The sequence below is a fragment of the Chelonia mydas genome, chromosome 2 (assembly GCF_015237465.2).
Source record: "Chelonia mydas isolate rCheMyd1 chromosome 2, rCheMyd1.pri.v2, whole genome shotgun sequence".
Lineage (NCBI taxonomy): Eukaryota > Metazoa > Chordata > Testudines > Cheloniidae > Chelonia > Chelonia mydas.
Window position 1 is genome coordinate 226,556,803 of NC_057850.1, and position 17,886 is coordinate 226,574,688.

Genomic DNA, 17,886 nt, shown 5'->3' on the forward strand with positions numbered 1-17,886 from the left:
CCAGCCCGGGCTGAGTGGCGGCTCGCCGGCTCCCGGACCGTTTGTCTGCGCTCGCTCGGCCCCTTTGCACGATGGCCCGGCTGCTCCGAGGGCTCCCCGGGCGGCTGGTTAAAGTGCGGCTCCCCCCGATGGTGCTGGGGACCCCGGGAGCGGCCGGCGGGCCCGGGCTGCTCACACGGACAGAGGTGGCTGCTGCGGAGCTCGGGGGAAGGCCTGGCGGGGCTCAGGCTGCTCTCGGGGCCGGGCCTGCTCCCCCTGGCTCTCTGCCCCTGCCCTGCCGGCTCCCCCGGGCACAGGCTTCTGTGCAGCTGAGCGCCCGGCCGAGCCCCCCTCAGCTGTGCCCGGGACGGGGCCGCTCGCTCCCCGCCCAGGACGCTGCACCCGCCGCCGCCTGCCCTGAGCGCGGGGGCTGTTCGGTGGTGGCGCCACATTTCGCCTGCCGGGGGGCTGCTGGCTGGGCGCTGCCTTCCCGCCCGCGCGCGGGCCGCCGCGTGCGCTAGGGGGTGCTCGGCGTCCCGTGCCTGGGAGCGGGTCCAGAGGCCTGGCTGAGGGCAAAGGAGTTTCCCCGCTGTGGCGGGGCTGCAGGGAACTGCTGGAAGCGTTGGAGCCTGGGCGGTGGAACTTCGGCTGGGGCTGACCGCGTGGGCCCCGCCGGCGCTCAGCACCCAGAGCGCCTGGTCAGGCGGTGTCTGGAGGCAGCCGGGAAAATTCATGCTCCAGCTTAAGGAACCACAGAAACCTTTCCCGCCGTTCTGCTGCCCGCCCGCCCATGTGTCGCTTTAGGCTCTGGGCAGGGCACTCGTGGCCTGTGTCGATCCTGGCCTGCAGGAGATCATTTAGCTCACTGCGTGCCAACAAGGGTGCCATGCGAAATGGTGTTTGTGCTGAACACTCATCTGCCCTGTATCCCATTCCTCGGAGCCTCCTATCTCAAGTCTTTTTAATGACTCTAAAGGCTTTTTTGATGGGTGAATTGCTTGCTAGATCAGGAATCGCTTGGTAAAAGTTAATAGGCAATCAGTTAAACCGGTGGAGCATGCAATTATGACTCTGGCAATGGTCTGTTTTTTCTCATCCCTTATCTGCCCCTGTGTACACCCCTCTTCACCTTAGCTTAGCTTATTGCTGAATTAGTTGGAGAGACATAGTTATCAGGGATGTTCTGAGGTCACTGTTGAACACATAACATCCCTCCCCAAACAATTCATTGCTATCTCATAATATTGTTCATTACTGTGGGGCCTCATTGTGCTAGGCATTGTACAAATACAGACTAGCAGACAGTCCCTGCCCCAAGGAGTTTACAATCTATCTATCCCACCCCCCGACCCACTAGAAAGTGAAGAGGGGAAGGGTGACATTTCTGAGATTGCTGCTCCACTAGTCTGTGAATTTTTCAGATCCTAGTTAGTAGTTGTTTAAAATAAAACTTCACAGATTATACACCTGGTACCAAATAGGCTAATATTTGCAATTCTATAAATATAACAGCTTCAGTTTGTGAGCAGCTGTGCTAATAACCTATTACTCCCTACCACCAGCATGTGTAGGAGTACTGGTAGTTCAGGCTTTTGTGACTTGGTACTCTGGGCTCCCCGTCCATATATCGATGAACCCATGCTCTGATTTTTGCTATCCCTCTCCCATTCATTTGTGTGCGCTCTAACCTATGGATGAGCTTGGGCAGCCACTCCATACATTTTGTGGGATATTTCACCACCATTGCTGACAATGTATCAGTGAGTTCCTCTAGTTCAGTGGTTCTCAACCTATTTACAGTTGTGGGCCGCATATGTAGCTCTCTATGTGTTATGTGGGCTGCACCCACACAGATATATATATACTACCATGTGAGGATTTCACATGGGCCACATCATAGGGGCCGACTCTGTGGGTGCTCTGGGGCTGGAGCACCCACAGTGAAAAATTAGTGAGTGCTCTGCACCCACTGACAGCCAAGCTCCCGGCCTCACCACCTCCTCCTCCCCAAGCACGCCGCGTCCCCGCTCCTCTGCCTACCTCCTAGCATTTTCCCTGGCCGCTGCCAAACAGCTGTTTGGTGGTGTGCTGGGAGGGAGGGGGAGGAGCTGGGGAAGAGGCGCGGCCGGAGCAGGGATTTGGGGAAGGGGTTGGAATAGGGACAGGGAGGGGGCAGAGTTGGGGCAGAGACTTTGGGGAAGGGGTGGAATGGGGGCTTGGCAGGGCTGGGAAGAGGCGGGGCAGGGCTGCATGGAAGGGGTGGAGTGGGGGCGGGGCCGGGGGCAGAGCGGGAGGTCAAGGACCCAGGGGAAAGCGGGGAAGTCGGCGCCTATGGGCCATGTACGCTGATTGGGACACAAGTGGCCCACGGTTTGAGAGCCATTACTCTAGTCTTTGATGGTCTGTAAATGAGGATAACATCTCTGTTAGCTTTGGCTCTGATTTCTAAGGGTCAAATTATGCCAAACCCTGCATGAATGTATGGGGTGAAGAAGGTGCACCAGCAGAGCAGTGGCTAAGGGGCCTCTGTGCTGACCCCAGCCTGAATGGAGGGCCAAGCTTGGGGAGTTCCAGGACAGGGGCTGTGTTACACAGCTCCAGTATCTTTAACATAAGTGGTGTGTAGGGACTGCAGTCACGGTTCCAGTCCGTAGCATAGAGAGCAGGTGTGGAGTTTTGCACTGCAACAGCATGCCCTGCTCCTCTGTTGGGTGTGGCAATATTCAACTCCCAGCCCCACCTTCCTCACCTATATATTACCCACATAAACCTCAAGTATTCAGTTGTTTGTGGGCAAAGTGAATTTTCAGCCTGATGCTGAAGTGGACAGTGGCCAACAGATTGTGTTTCAAAATGAGAAAAGCACATATTTTAAAGTATATACTCTTTTCTTTTTCCAGTTAAAGATGTGGGGTCTCTGACTAGATATGATGAAACAGCTGTCACCACTGATTGGCAAAAGAAATTGACCCCGGAACAGTTCTATATCATGAGAGAAAAAGGAACTGAACTGGTAAGCACGAGGTCTGATGCCTGTCAAGGAGACGGTACTGGAAATATATCTCCTTTTGTTCATGTTTCTGGGCTTAATCCATCCTTCAGCTATTGGGGGTTGGGAAGAAACTTTCTCTGGGGGCTCTTTATCCCCATCTACTGCAGGATTTCTTTCCTCTGAGGCCTCTGGTGCTGGCCTAGATGGGCAACTGGTCTGATCCAATGTAGCAGTTCCTGTGTGCTTGTAAACTGGTGTGCAGACTTAGCCCTTTCTTTAGGGATTGTTCGAGTTCCAAAAACAAAGCTCAAAACCAAAACAAATCAACTCAAATTACCGGGGAATAATTGCTGGGCCCTTTCCAGCTCCAACCAGAATACACCTTTCCCCTGCGGTTGCCTCCTTTGCACCAGCTTCCTCTTTCCTTTTATAACCCCACCCACAACAGCCATGTAATAGGCTGGAACTGAGTAACCCTTTACATGCCAGACCATGTTCATCCCTTGTCACCCTGCTATATTTCATTCTCTAATTGAAAGGCCATATGGTTTAGTTCTATGTCACTAACTTGCCATGTGCCCTTGGACCAAATCATGTAACCTGTGTCTGTTTCCTTAGTTGTAAAATAAGGATAACAATTCTCTACCTCCCAGAGGGCCTCTGAGGATTAGTTAGTTGTAGAGTACTTTGAAGTTGTTGAACTCTATATAAGTGACTTGATCTGTGAGGTGCTGCACACTTCATGAGCTTAGAAGGTCGTGACACTGGCTCCACTACCTGGATGATTTACACATTTGATGTTAGACTGTATTCTGGAAGCTTTTGAAGGCAGGGGCAATCTTCACTGTTAATCCAAAGGCATATTCCCCTCGATTTTGTGTGCGTGTTTGTTGTTTGTTCCTCAAAGGCCTCCTGTGAAGCCGTCTGTTTTTTTCCTCTGTTTCAAATCTGACCCTCTACATGTTTGTTCCAGATGTTGAACCTTGAAAGTAGTATGTTAATACTATGTTGGTTTTTAACCATTTACCGGAATCTATCTGAATAACAGAGATCCAGGAATGTACCATTGGTGTATACTGCAATGCCCCAAAATTCCAGCATATATGGCTGTCCTAAGAGCTTCTTAGTATGACAGGCAGTGCAATATATTCTTAACGGGGGGAAAAAAATCATAGCCCAGACTATCGAAAAATCCTTTGATGCTAGCATACGAAAAAGTGCATGAGATTTCCAAGATGCTGGCAGGGACATGGGTATGTATTGGGCCCTGTTCTTAAGCACATGAAGATCCCTAATAACATCTATTATTTACTTGTTTGCTAACCGTGGGCCTGGTACATTACAAGGAAGTAAGAAAACATGATGACCTTCTAAGATGCTTGCGGTGTAATTCAAAACAAACTGGACACACACAGCACCTGGCCCACTGGGAAGAGTTGGAGGTGATGTAACAGGTTGCAGCACATGCAGGGTTGAGCAAAAGCAATCTGGGCCCAGCCCCTAGGCATATCATAATGCTGTGTGGTCCTTTCCCATCACTTGGAATGGTGGAGACAGAAGGACCTCCTCACTTCATAGAGGCAGGTGCAGTGGCATGGGGCCCATTTCTTCCCCCCCTAGGGGCAGAAGCAGGGTCCCTCCTCCTCTTAAGAATGCAGAAAGGGTTCCTTCTGGAGAGAGCAGACACCTCCCACCCACCCCTGTACTTTTCCCGGGGTGTATCTGCTTGAGTGACAGGGCCAGCTCTTCTGCACTCTTCCCCTGCTGCACAGAGGCCTCTGTTGGTTGATATGGGCTGAGCCCCAAAGCAGCAGGTCTTGGAGCTAATACTCCATTGAGATTAATGGGGCAGATCACACCTCTGAGCTATTGTTTCAGGATGTCTGAAGATTCAGGCAGACATGACTTCATTGATTACACTTGTGTCACATTTTCAACAAGGAGGGCTAGAAACCTACTTTTTTTTTTTTTAGCGGAGAGTCTGATATAGTCACATGACTCCAGAAGCTGGGACCTAGGCATGTCCTATAGTGTTTGTCCTCATCCAGCTCTGAGCATCGGTCATTTTGAAAGGCTTTGCAGAAGTGTGTTTTAAGGAGGGATTTAAATGAAGAGTGAGAAATTATTGGGATAAAACTACAAGGAAAGAAAAATAAATGGGGATCAGTCACTTCTCTGAATAATGGGAGAAGACTGGGACTTGACGCATGGAATTTTATGTTGGAAGAGTTTTAACTTTAGAAAAGATTAATTCGGGCCTTCAATGCAGCCATTGAAGATTCCATCCTACCACAAACACTCATGGATATTTTCATTTCTTTCATGTTAAATCCCAAAAAAAGTGACTGGATGATCCTTGTTCCTTAATTTTATTTGTAAGACTGTCAGAGTTATGGATAAACAAATAGAATATATTCTCCCAGAGTGAGCCAAGCTGGTGTTGCTATTGACAACTATTCTAGCTTTGACATGTCTTCACAGGTTTACAGACAAATTGCAGTTCTGATTCTAGATGCTGGAAAGGCATTCAGTAAAGTGAACTGAGAATGTACATTACAGCTGGGAAGAAAGGCAGGTATTATTATTAAAGCCAAACTCTTATATAGCACTTTTCATCAGTAGATCTCACAGCATTTCATAAAGGAGGTTACTATCTTTATCACCATATCCCAGTTGGGGAAACTGAGGCACAGAGCAAGGAAGTGACTTGCCCAGGGTCACTCAGCAGGAAAATAGAGCCAGGAATAGAAACCAGGTCTTCTGAATCCCCACCCAGTGCTGTATCCACTAAGCAACACTACCACTGACTTTGGAGCTAGGCAGGGCTGTTGTGCCCAGGCATAGTTGCTTCTGAGTCTGTGTAGAAGAGGTTCAGGGATGGACAACAAGAATGATTAGAGGCATAGAAAAACATTTGTATGAAGAGAGAGTGAAAAGATTGGATCTGCTTACCTTTGAAAGGAGACAATGATAATGTATGGTAGAGAGAAGGTAGACAAGGCATATTCACCCTGTCCCATAATAGAAAAACAAAGGGACAATCAGTGAAATTGAAAGGTGGCAGATTTAAAGGAAAAGGAAATATTAGTTTGCGCCATTAGCCTGTGGAATTCATTGCCCTAGAAAATATTGAGGCCAAGACCTTATCAGGATTCAAAAAGGAATTGGACATTTATATGGATGACAAAAATATCCAGAGTTATAATAGTAAAACACACCCAAGAGTTTGGGGAGGAATATAAATCCTCGTGTACCATGGCATAAGCTAACCTCTAACTAATGGAAGTAAAGAAGAAACTCTCCTTGGGGGCAGGTTATTTCATAACTGCCCACTGCAGGGTTTTGCACCATCTTCTGAAGCAGCAGTTGCTGACCACTCTTGGAGACAGAACACTGCACCAAATAGGCCACTGGTTTGATCCAGCATGATGGTTCCCCCTTATCTCAGATGTTTATTGTCCACAGAGGCACTCACCAAGGATTTCCATCGTCCCTCCTACTTTCAGGTTAGCCAAAGCGTCTTGACAGCTGCAGAATTACCAGGGGCACTAAGGGCTTGATCCTGAAAGGAAAAGTGGTCATTAGACTGCTTAGCCCTGAGAAGTACTTACTGGCCCACTGAGTAGTCCTTCTCCAGACCCTGTTCTTCTGGAGGCAGTGCATCAGCTTTACTCTGCCGTAGAGCAGCAGTCTTGGTTTTCTATTAAAATTGTTACTGTACACCTACTTTTATATAGTGAGGACGGTTGCTGCCAACCCACTGTGTCTGAGCACCATAATATCTGCCCCCAGACCTCTCTCCTTTCCCCCTTATCAGATCTTCAGGGACACAAGTGCCTAGGAAATGTGGCATGGGAATCTGTCTACTATTCTCTGCATACCCTTGACATTACTGGCCTGTGAGGGGCAGATTTTCTAAGATAATTAGGTGCCTTTAAGAAGCAGACAGGCATCTAGTTGGATGTTCAAAGGCACCTAAGCAGGTTAGGTGCCGAACTCCTGCTAAGCAAATGGCAGTTAGGTGTCTAACCTACTCCCACTACATGGAATTTTCAAATATCTTTGAAAATCTGGCCCTGAATGACTATGCTTTTCCTCTCCATACCCCCCTTATCAGCACTACACACTCTGCAAGATCATCAACATCTAAGTTTGTCAATAGGGTGTCTAGGAATGTTATATGCAGATGGCTCTACTGTCTGTAACTGAGCCAGAAAAGATGGTTCCTCATATTTTGGACCTAGGTAATTGCCTTGTATATTTCCAACTAAGAGTTAAATTGGGATAAGGCTGAAATCATACCAATTTCTATAAATGTTTTAAAACATACATTTCAGACTAGAACTTCAGTGAGAACCTGAGGAACTGCTATAAAATAAAACAACGTAAAGGCCATAGTAAAAATGAAGCAGGACTCAGCAATAAATGGTGATAAAACTAGATCGTGGTAATTGGGAACGGACTAAATTCACCTTTGGGTGAGCATGGAAATATATTTAATACCAATGAACACTGCTTAAACTTTTGTAGCTTTTTAGATCATTGCCCATAAACACTTTTAAAAATCAGTGTTCAGAAGCTAGTAAGATGTTGCAAAACTCTGTGGAGATAAGGTAAAAAGCCTGCAATAGGCTAGAAAAGTGATACCTTCCAGCAGATCAGGGAGATTTTAAATTCCCAAATTGCAAAAACAATTGCTGTTCCTTTACATTAAAGCATCCTTTATATTGAATGTTAAATAAAGACGGAAGCATGAAGATGGGTCAGTATTGAAGAGAATTGTGTCAGTTGCTTTCATTTGTACTAAACTTCTAGTCTTATTGCAATAAAAAAACCACACACACACACACAGATCTTGTAACACACTGCTCTAGAAAAGCATGGCTAGAGTTGTCAAATAAATTAGGCTTTGATCCATTGCTACAGGGGAAAAAAAAAAATCACATTCTGGAACAGCCTATCCTTTAAGATTGGAAACAGGAAAATTCATAGGTTAAAATGGACTGAGAGAAAAAATTTCCATGATTCAATTTTTTAAGAAGGATCTACACAATGCTAATAGAAAAACTAGTATTTGAAAAGAGAATCATTCATCCTTGTTTAGCTGAGCTGTACACACACAAAGAACTTCACAATAAAAAAAACGTCTTTTTTTAAAATGCATCCGAGTTTTAGCCAAGGATAAACAAAAAGTTCTCTCTCCATATGGTAGCAGAGAGTAATAAGTATATAGATATATCTACTCAGTGGAAAAGGTTCAAAATACATGGAACAAAGACCTCAACCTTCATAGATAGCGAATTATGGAGTTTAAATGAAACCTCAAATCTTCAATAACCACACAGCTGAGACTTCTACTGCAAAAAGCATTTTTAGAATTATCAGGACTCCATCGAGGTGGCTAAAGTAGAAATCAAAGCAAATGACATGTGTTGGAGATATAGTATGGTGAAGGCTAATCTAATGCATATGTTTTGGGAAAGTCCAGTTATCCATAAATTCTGCGATTAAGTACTTCAAAGGACAAATATGATCTTGAACAGCGGCATTTTTGTGGCTACTAAAATGTTTCTGTTAGAGGATATAAGTGATATACCTACTAGTAAACCACACAGGGACAATTTCTGTTTGAAAGCTGGTTTAATAGCTCAGAAGATTGATCCTTTGAAAATGGAAAGCCTCTCCAATAAGGTTTAAACATTGTAAAACTGGTGTAGAAGACTAAATGAACTAGCAAATTTAGGGACAGATCCAAAACCGGTTGAGGTTGTAGTGGAAAAATTTCCATTGACTTCACTAGGTTTCAGATAGGGCCCTTACAGAGTATCATCCATTTAAATGAACAGAAGGATAAATGTAAGGAAATGTGGTTGTTTCTTGACAATTTATCAATATTCTGTTGTAATTTTCATGTACTGTGTGTGGAGTGATGGCGGGGAGTTAGTGTATGAACATGTAGAGCTTATTCTTGTGTTCTGGAAATAAAACTATTAAAACAGACAAAAAGAAACAGAAGTAGATGAAGTTTTAACCAGATGACGGTATTGGCTCAGGCCATGCCTTAGGAAGCTGCATGTGGCTCTTCTCCTGCCTGTATGTGTTGGGGCAAAGCTGTCCCAGATGCTGCAGAGAGCCTTGCATAGCTGGAGTGGGGCAGAACTGGGGACCACATAATGTCCCTTCACCAACCCATATGGGGAATCTGCAGGCTCTGTTAACTTTCCTGCCATGAGCCTCTGTAGTACTGTCCAGTACCCACATGAGGTGAGGGGGCATGTTTCCCTCAGCAGATGACAGCTGGAGAAGCCCCTGGAGAACTGGTTCAGTTGAAGCCATGCAGTACAGTGCAGATGCACCAGGTCTCTGTGTGATAATCTGTCCTGGCTTCTAGCAGACCCCTGAGATCCCTAGGTGTTGGGGGCCAAACTCTGTACATCTTTTGCAAACCTGTAGCTGAGCATTTTCAAGAATACTTTGTGCCTTTGTATAATAGGTGGAACAGTAGCCCTTAGAGTGATCCTCCAGTCATTCCTTCGCTACAGTCTCTCATATACTTGCAAAGATTATATTGCTTGTAAAATATTTACAGTTATTTACAAATTATGTGCCAGATGTACATTGCTACTTTTGACTTGAATTATAGTGAACATTGGCCATTTTAGAAACATTAAATGTTATGCTCAAATAAATTTGTTAGTCTCTAAGGTGCCACTAGTACTCCTTTTCTTTTTAGATATTAATATGTCTTTCTGAAAGGCACAGAAATAAGATTGTCAGTGTTTCATCATGCTCCACCATAACATGCGTATTTATCTTAATTAAATGTTTCACGTTAGAGCATTTGTGATACAGGACTCCCTTCTGCTACTGGAAACTCTTCAGTGGTGGCACCACTAGGTGCCACTGTAAGCATTGATTTTTGGGGAGCATTGAGAAAGCTGGCCCTGGAATAAGGGAATGAAAACCTGAGTGCTGACCTTCAGGATTTGTTCTTCAGTATATTTAGCATAGTAGTGCAATCAGTCTTGATTTGTTGCAATGATTTACAAATCTTTTATCTATAGAAATGAACAATTCTGAATTACTGTTATTAATAAATCCTACTTTATAATAGATTTTAAGATGAATGTGGAACTAGTTCTGTATTGGTAATAATCCCATAGATTAACTGTAGTGTTCTCTCTTTTTAAATGTCTGCTTAGAGAATTAAAATGGATGTAAAAAGGAACCCTTAAGGCAAATAACCTGAAATTGTTTCATTCTTGAGTACCATTTATTTTTCATGCCATGCTGTTCTGTGATTGATGTAAAATCTTCAGGTTTTGTATTGATTAGCTATATTGATTTGCATTATCTTTGACTTTATTTTTCCTCCCAACAGAATTTTGAATTGTACCTTCTGAGCAAAGGTTGGCTCAAGGATTCCCCACCCCCAGTCTCTTATCTTTTTCAGCATATTTTTTTCCAGTTCCTGTTTAACCACAAGTAGTAGTTGTCTCTGTAATGCTAATTGTCACCTCTTGGGGGCAGTAGATCATTGTATTCTAGAAAGCTCCATTGACTTGTGTAGAATTGATCTGCTGGACTTTTTCTGGTTACACCTTGTCGCTTTTGCTGTTTGAAGCAGCAGTTGCTCTGAGGTATGAGCCTTGTCTGGAAGGTTAAACTAATGAGACTCCAAAACTTATTGTTATTTTCAACTTTGATTTTTTAAAAATAATGTATTTGGAAGCATAAGGTTTTGAACTGTGGCCTTTGGAGCTCTATGGAAAGTGCCTAGTGTGGTTAGCTATTTGGAAAGCCATTTTCAAACACTGTAGAAGGCTGGACCACCACTGATGAGACAGAAGCTTGTACTCAAGAAAGAACAAGAAATCTATTAGGTGAAAAGGTTCTGGAACAGTGATGTGCAGTGAAAAAGATGCTTACTGAGGCAAATGCTATTTAAAAAAACCCAAACACAAAACAAAAACAAAGGTGAAGGAGACAAGTATCAGGGGGTAGCTGTGTTAGTCTGTATCCACAAAAACAACAAGGAGTCCGGTGGCACTTTAAAAATGAACAGATTTATTTGGGCATAAGTTTTCATGGGTAAAAAACCACTTCTTCAGATGCATGGAGTGAAAATTACAGATGCATGTATTAACATACAAAAGCCAGTAGGAGAACACTTCAATCTTCCTGGACATTCTATAACAGATTTAAAAGTAGTTATACTTGAACAAAAAACTTCAGAAATGGACTTCAAAGAGAAACAGCAGAACTAAAATTCATTTGCAAATTTAACACCATTAATTTGGGCTTGAATAGGGACTGGGAGTGGCTGGCTCATTACAAAAGCAGCTTTGCCTCTCCTGGAATTGACACCTCCTCATCTATTATTGGGAATGGACTACATCCACCCGGATCGAATTGGCCCTGTCAACGCTGGTTCTCCACTTGTGAGGTAACTCCCTTCTCTTCATGTGTCATTATATAATGCCTGCATCTGTAATTTTCACTCCATGCATCTGAAGAAGTGGTTTTTTACCCACGAAAGCTTATGCCCAAATAAATCTGTTAGTCTTTAAGGTGCCAAAGGTGAAGGAGAGAGTAGAAGGAAAAGCCAGTTTTTCCTATTGAAAACAACAAAAAAGGTCTGATTAACATCTATATTCTTGATTAATAACAAGATCTGCTGTCCTCAGTAGGTCAGAGAAGAAATACAATTCTGGCACTGGATGGCCTTCATTTTCAGAAGCTTTTGGTGCATGTGGTACAGATGAATGCAATGCCAATATCCTGAGGCATCCAGATACCTCATTGGGATCAACCAGCACAGAAGTCGTTTGCAAACAGGTACATTTATCTTGAAGGTGGTACGGAAGGACTTTATGGTGTTTTCTTCTTTCCTCATCTTTCTTTCATTGTCTGCATAGTTTGCCATAGAACAATATCTAGAGATTGGTCCCTTTTTGCCTTAGAATCTGTCACTGTGATCATCTGGTCTGACCTCCTTCATAACACTGGCCATAGAACTTCACCAGTGTAATTCTTAGAGAATATCTTTAGGAAAACACCCAGTCTTGGATTTAAAAATTGTCAGTGGTGGAGAATCGACCATAAACCTTAGTAAACTGTTCCAATGGTAGTAACCCTTACTGTCAAAAATGTACACCTTATTTACAGTCTGAATTGTCTAGCTTCAACTACCAGCCACTGGATTGTTATACCTTTCTGTGCTAGATTGAAGAACCCATTATTAAATATATGTTCCCCATAAAATACTTATAGACTGTATTCAAGTCATCCCTTAGCAGCCTTTGTTAAACTAAATAGATTAAGCTCTTTGAGTCTTTCACTATAAGGAATGTTTTCTAACCCTTTAATCATCCTTGTGGCTCTCTGAACTCTCTCCAATTTATCAATCTCCTTCTTGAATTGTGGGCACCAGAACTGGACAAAGTATTCTAGCAGTGAGTGCATCAGTGCCAAATACAGAGGTAAAATAACCTCTCTACTCCTACTCAAAATTCCCCCATTTGTGCATTCCAAGATCAAATTAGTTCTCTTGGTCACAACATCACATTGGGAGCTCATGTTTAGCAGATTATCCACCTCGACCCCCAAAGGGTAAAACTTTCAAAATGTCTAAGTGACTTTGGCGTCTAAGCCCCATTGAAAGTAAATGGGACTTAAATTTCTAAGTCACTCAGGTGCTTTTGAAAATGTTACTTGGTGTGTGAATTTATATAAAATCTCTGTGGATATGTTTTGTTTGCATCCATGCAGTTAGCAAAATTAGTCTGTACGGATGTATCTATAAGTATTATGATACCACTGAAAAATTTAATTTCTCATCCCTTGGGATTCAGATATATGAGTCAAGATCAAAGCAGTATCAGCTATAAAAATCCATTTTTGGTTGAGGGAACAATCTGGCAGATAAGATGAGCATCTTTTTAAGTACACTCAGGTTGGAATTTAGGAACAAAATCGATTACACCAATTCACTAGAGATTATTTCATGTGACCAACTGTTACAAACATGTCTGTGGTGTTTGGCCACACTTGTAGGACCTGATGCCTCAGAGTGTACCAGAGGTGTGAAGATAGGATTGACAAAGTATTCCATAGAGGTTAGCAAGAATTTTGTGTGCATAAGACTTGCAGAACCAGGTCGTATCTTACCTGCAGCAGGGCCAGGTTCTGTAGTGTGTACATCTTATTGTGTATTACTGCTAACCTGGAAAGACTGGGATCTCTTAGAACAACTCATAACCTCACATTCCTTTGGATGTCTTTACAGCTTGTGAACTTGCTGTTAGCTTTGTGCTGATCCCACTCCTCATGCTGTGAGTGTAGAAAATCTTTTCTTAAAGAAATATCTGAGTAGCCTGTAGGGTTTCTTTTTCCCGAGTTGTCACTCTTAACTAAGTTGTGGAATAGCACTGCACTGCAGAACATGGAGTGCTGTCTGATATTCTACCTTGAAGAGATTTGTGTTCACTTAACTAATCATTGTTTTTCTGTTGCAGTGTGATGTTGGTCATGTGTTTGATGATGGTCCCAGACCTTCTGGACAAAAGGTTCTGTATCAACAGTGTTTCGTTAACATAAGAGCGGCCGTACTGGGTCAGACCAAAGGTCTATCCAGCCTAGTATTCCGTCTGCTGACAGTGGCCAATGCCAGGTGCCCCAGAGGGAGTGAACCTAACAGATAATGATCAAGTGATCTCTCTCCTGCTATCCATCTCCACCCTCTGACAAACAGAGGCTGGGGACACCATTCCTTACCCATCCTGGCTAATAGCCATTAATGGACTTAACCTCCATGAATTTATCTAGTTCTCTTTTAAACCCTGTTATAGTCCTAGCCTTCACAACTTCCTCAGGCAAGGAGTTCCACAGGTTGACTGTATGCTGTGTGAAGAACTTCCTTTTATTTGTTTTAAACCTCCTGCCCATTAATTTCATTTGGTGGCCCCTAGTTCCTATATTATGGGAAAAAGTAAATAACTTTTCCTTACTCACTTACTCCACACCACTCATGATTTTATATACCTCTATCATATCCCCCCCTTAGTCTCCTCTTTTCCAAGATGAAAAGTCCTAGTCTTTTTAATCTCTCCTCATATGGGACCTGTTCCAAACCCCTAATCATTTTAGTTGCACTTCTCTGAACCTTTTCTAATGCCAGTATACCTTTTTTGAGATGAGGACACCACATCTGTACTCAGTATTCAAGATGTGGGCGTACCATGGATTTATATAAGGGCAATAAGATATTCTCCGTCTTATTCTCTATCCCTCTAAACCAAGCTTAGACTAGTAAGAGAAGGATCTTTTGTAGCTTTCACAACAGTACTTAACTTTAGTACCAAACATGAATTCACTACCAGATCCTTTGTGCTGCTGGAGTTTTGCTTCATTGCTGTTGAGAAAATGTTGGTAAAAATATATTTATTGTAATTTGTAGCCTAATATTTGTGTTCATTTGAATTTGGTTTTAAGAATGTGTACAATGTATTAGTTTTGACTATAATGTTTAAGTTTCTATGAAATAATGCAAAATGTTTATGGAATTGAACATTGATGTGTTCCTCGATCTTGTAGATGTTGAAATAAAATGTTCCTCAGAATGATTGCCTTGTACTTAACTTAAACTTCTACATTAACTTTGAAAAGTAAATCCAAGTCGTAGTGGCCTGTAGGTTTCAGTGTTAAAATGTTTGCTTTTTTTATGTTGGGTTCATCAAGTACTGATTAAAAAGCAAATAATGCACATCTGCGAATTTGTATTTTTCCAGGTCTGAGAGACATTTCATTAAAGCAGCGACTTGTGAGAGAGCAACTGACCCCAGAAATTCAAAGCTCTGCAGTGGGGCAATGTAAGTCCAAAGTATTAACACTTTCTCCCAGCCCCAATCTGAGACAACAGAATCAAAGGGGGCTTTGAATTGCTGCAATTCCCACCGAGATTCAATTCTGACAAATTTATTCTTCTTCCAGAATTGAATTGGGTTGGGATTGCAAGTGGAGACCTCACAAGGGTATGCTCCCCATTTTAGCTTGAATGAGGTGTGAGGGTCGTTAATCTTACCACTATCACCCCAGCAGTATTTAGGGATATAAGTAAAGTATTTAAAGACCGCTGATTTTGTCTCTTACTTCTCCCATCTTCCAAATGAGATCTTAGCTTGTTTAGCTAAAGGATGCCATATCCTGGATGCCATCAGAAAGTAACTCTAGACTTTGAGACTCTTATTACAAGGTCAGCAGATCTACTCACTTGGTGCATTGCCTTGTATGACCAGTATGTATGATAACCCTTGTGTTCCCTGTTTTCTTCCAGCAGACCAGACCTACCCCCAAGGAAGCTAGATTTCACCACTTCTTGAGATTCATTTCCAGAAACCTATTTTCAGAGCATGGTTACCTTAGCCCTAGGCTCTTCCAGCAACGCGAGAGGAAGGCCTTTTCACATTACAGCGAACAGTGCAGAAGTAAACATAATTCAAAAATGGGATGAAATTATTTTTTGGAATTTAATTTAGATTGTTGTTTTTCAGTGAAGAAGCCTTCCGATTGGGAAGACCTGTAACTAGACAGCCAGGGCACAATTTGTTCTTGCCCAGTAGCTTCTTTGTGCTGGCTGTGCTACGTCAAAACAAAGGAGCCGTACCGTAGTTTCAAATTCCTTAAACTCCCAGTGAATATCAGCCGGCACAGGGAACCTGTTTTGTAGGCACCAATCTGTCTCTGTACTCTTCAGCCCTCACCCTTGCCCTCAGGAGCCCCCAGCATTGAGAGGGCAGGAGGATGGATGGATGGCTGGGACAGCCTCTAAATAGGCAGCCTCTAAATCGGGAAGACACAAGCCACTTCCATTGTGTCCCTGACATGAGTGGTAGTATTGGCACAGAGTGGAACTCAGCTCTTAGACGCCAGTTATGTTTGTAAATGTAAGGGGATTGTTGCCCCCTTACTAACATTCAGTGGGGGTGTTTTAGTTGCTAGCTCCAAGTACTAAAAAGGGGGAAGGGTCGATGAGGAATCAGGACCCTGAGACTGACAGCCCCCAGGAACAAGGGGGAGAGGCCAATGCTCCAGGTGAGCCTGAATGACAGGGCGGGCAGGCTAATCTGGGAGTCAGGAGGCCAGGGAGTTCCCGTCCGCTGAGTGAGCTGGATTTGCCTGGGTCAGACAGAGTGGGGCAGAGCGAAGGAGAAAGTAGGGGCCCAAGCTAAGCTGGGGAGCAGAGCTGTGCCAGATCCAGAGGGACCAGAAAAGCAGCCCAGAGAGAGAAGACCCTGTCCTGGGAGCAGAGCTGCAGCCCCAAAGCCAGAGGCACAGCCCAGAGAGAGCAGACTTGCCCTGGGAGGAGAGCTGCAGCAACCAGAGCCAGAGGGGCCAGAAAAGCAGCCCATGAAGCAGGTCAGCGCTGGGAGCAGTCACAGAAGCAGCCTGCAGAGCAGACCTGCCCTGGGAGCAGAGCTGCAGCAACCAGAGGCAGAGGGGCCAAAGAAGCAGCCCAGGGAGCTGGAGGCACAGCAGCAGCGCAGAGACAGAGTGGTGGAGCTGGGGCTGGAGCAGTCAGGACCTGGGTGCGGTGAGCAGCTGGGGAGACCGAGAGGGACCCTGGGCAGCAGGCCCAGCACAGGGAGACGCCTCAGCCAAGAGGCTCTGCAGGCCAGGCTGGATCGAAACCCCGACAGGGCGGGGGCGACACTGGGAAGAAGGGTCCTACCACTTAGAGCCTGAGAGCGTGTGGCCACCACCAGAGCAAGTGTCCAACCTACAGCACAGCTAGGGCCTCAAAAGAAGGCCTGGGACTTACAAGGAACAGACTGTGAACTGCCCTGACATTCCAGAGACACTGTTTGTGATGTTCCGTGCCACAGAGCGCAGTGATATGTTTCCTTTAACCTTTCCCATTTTTCCTTATTCTTTTTAAAATTAATTGTTGATTAAATAACTTGCATTTGCTTTACATTGTATGGAATGGTTAGTGGGTCAGAGAAGTGCCCAGTGCAAAGAGAGTACCCCAGAGTGGGGACACCCTAGCCCCTGTCCTAGGTGACCACAGCAGGGTTGGGGGTTGAGCCCCCCAGGAGTCCTGGGCCCAGCCTTGTTGGGGTTACAAGGACTCTGCCAGACAGGAGAGTGGAAGGGGAGTCCTCAAGGGCAGGGGGGCCACTGGGTAAAGGAAGTGGAAGCAAAGACTCAGAGCCTTTCGCTAGCCCACTTCACCAGGGTAGTAAAGAAGCCAGGAAAGTTCCCCACAATAGCGGCACTATTCCCCCGCTTACATAAGGAAATGATGCCCTGAAGCAGGGGTAAACAAGCTAGGTGTTTTATACAAACATCATCACTTTTTCATTCTACCATGACTTTAAACACTGTTAACAGAGGAAATCTTCTTAAGTGGACTTAGTTGGAAGTGGTTTTTTAAACTCCAAACCTCAACCATATTTAAAACCATTCAAGGAAACATGGTTCAGATGCAAGAGCAGCTCACTTCCTCCTTCAAGCAATGTCCTTGTGCCTGTGCCATTAGCAGACATGGGCAAAGGGTTTCACTCTAGATACTCCCTGTTGCAAAAATAGCATCAGAACTAAGCCTTGTCCACTCACTGTAAGGATCCACAGAGGCATTTGACTTGCTATCTTTTTACACATTTCAGAGATTTGATGACAATGGGTGCAAAGGCTTCTGTGCAAAAAATATTTTCAGTAATTTGTTTGTCAAACACATGTCTGTATAAGCTTGTACATACCTTTGTGCGGTTCCTAAGCACTTACATAAAAGGAAAGAATCATAGCTGTGCTGCACAGAGCTTTCCTACCTTCAGATTGTCACTCATCTATAACCTCTACAATGCTAACCTAACTGGCTTTATACTGTTCCCTGCTGAGAGTTACTAGGCAACATC

The 17,886-nt window shown here is 44.2% G+C and overlaps 1 protein-coding gene across 1 annotated transcript; it reads left to right on the forward strand.

The window, feature by feature from the left end:
- Nucleotides 1–872: 872 nt before the first annotated feature.
- On the forward strand, nucleotides 873–13,570 carry MSRB2 (methionine sulfoxide reductase B2). The gene is given in 6 exon segments (XM_037891564.1): nucleotides 873–903; nucleotides 2,880–2,990; nucleotides 3,989–4,040; nucleotides 11,662–11,809; nucleotides 13,489–13,536; nucleotides 13,538–13,570. Coding segments are annotated over 6 exon segments (423 nt in total).
- Nucleotides 13,571–17,886: the final 4,316 nt, after the last annotated feature.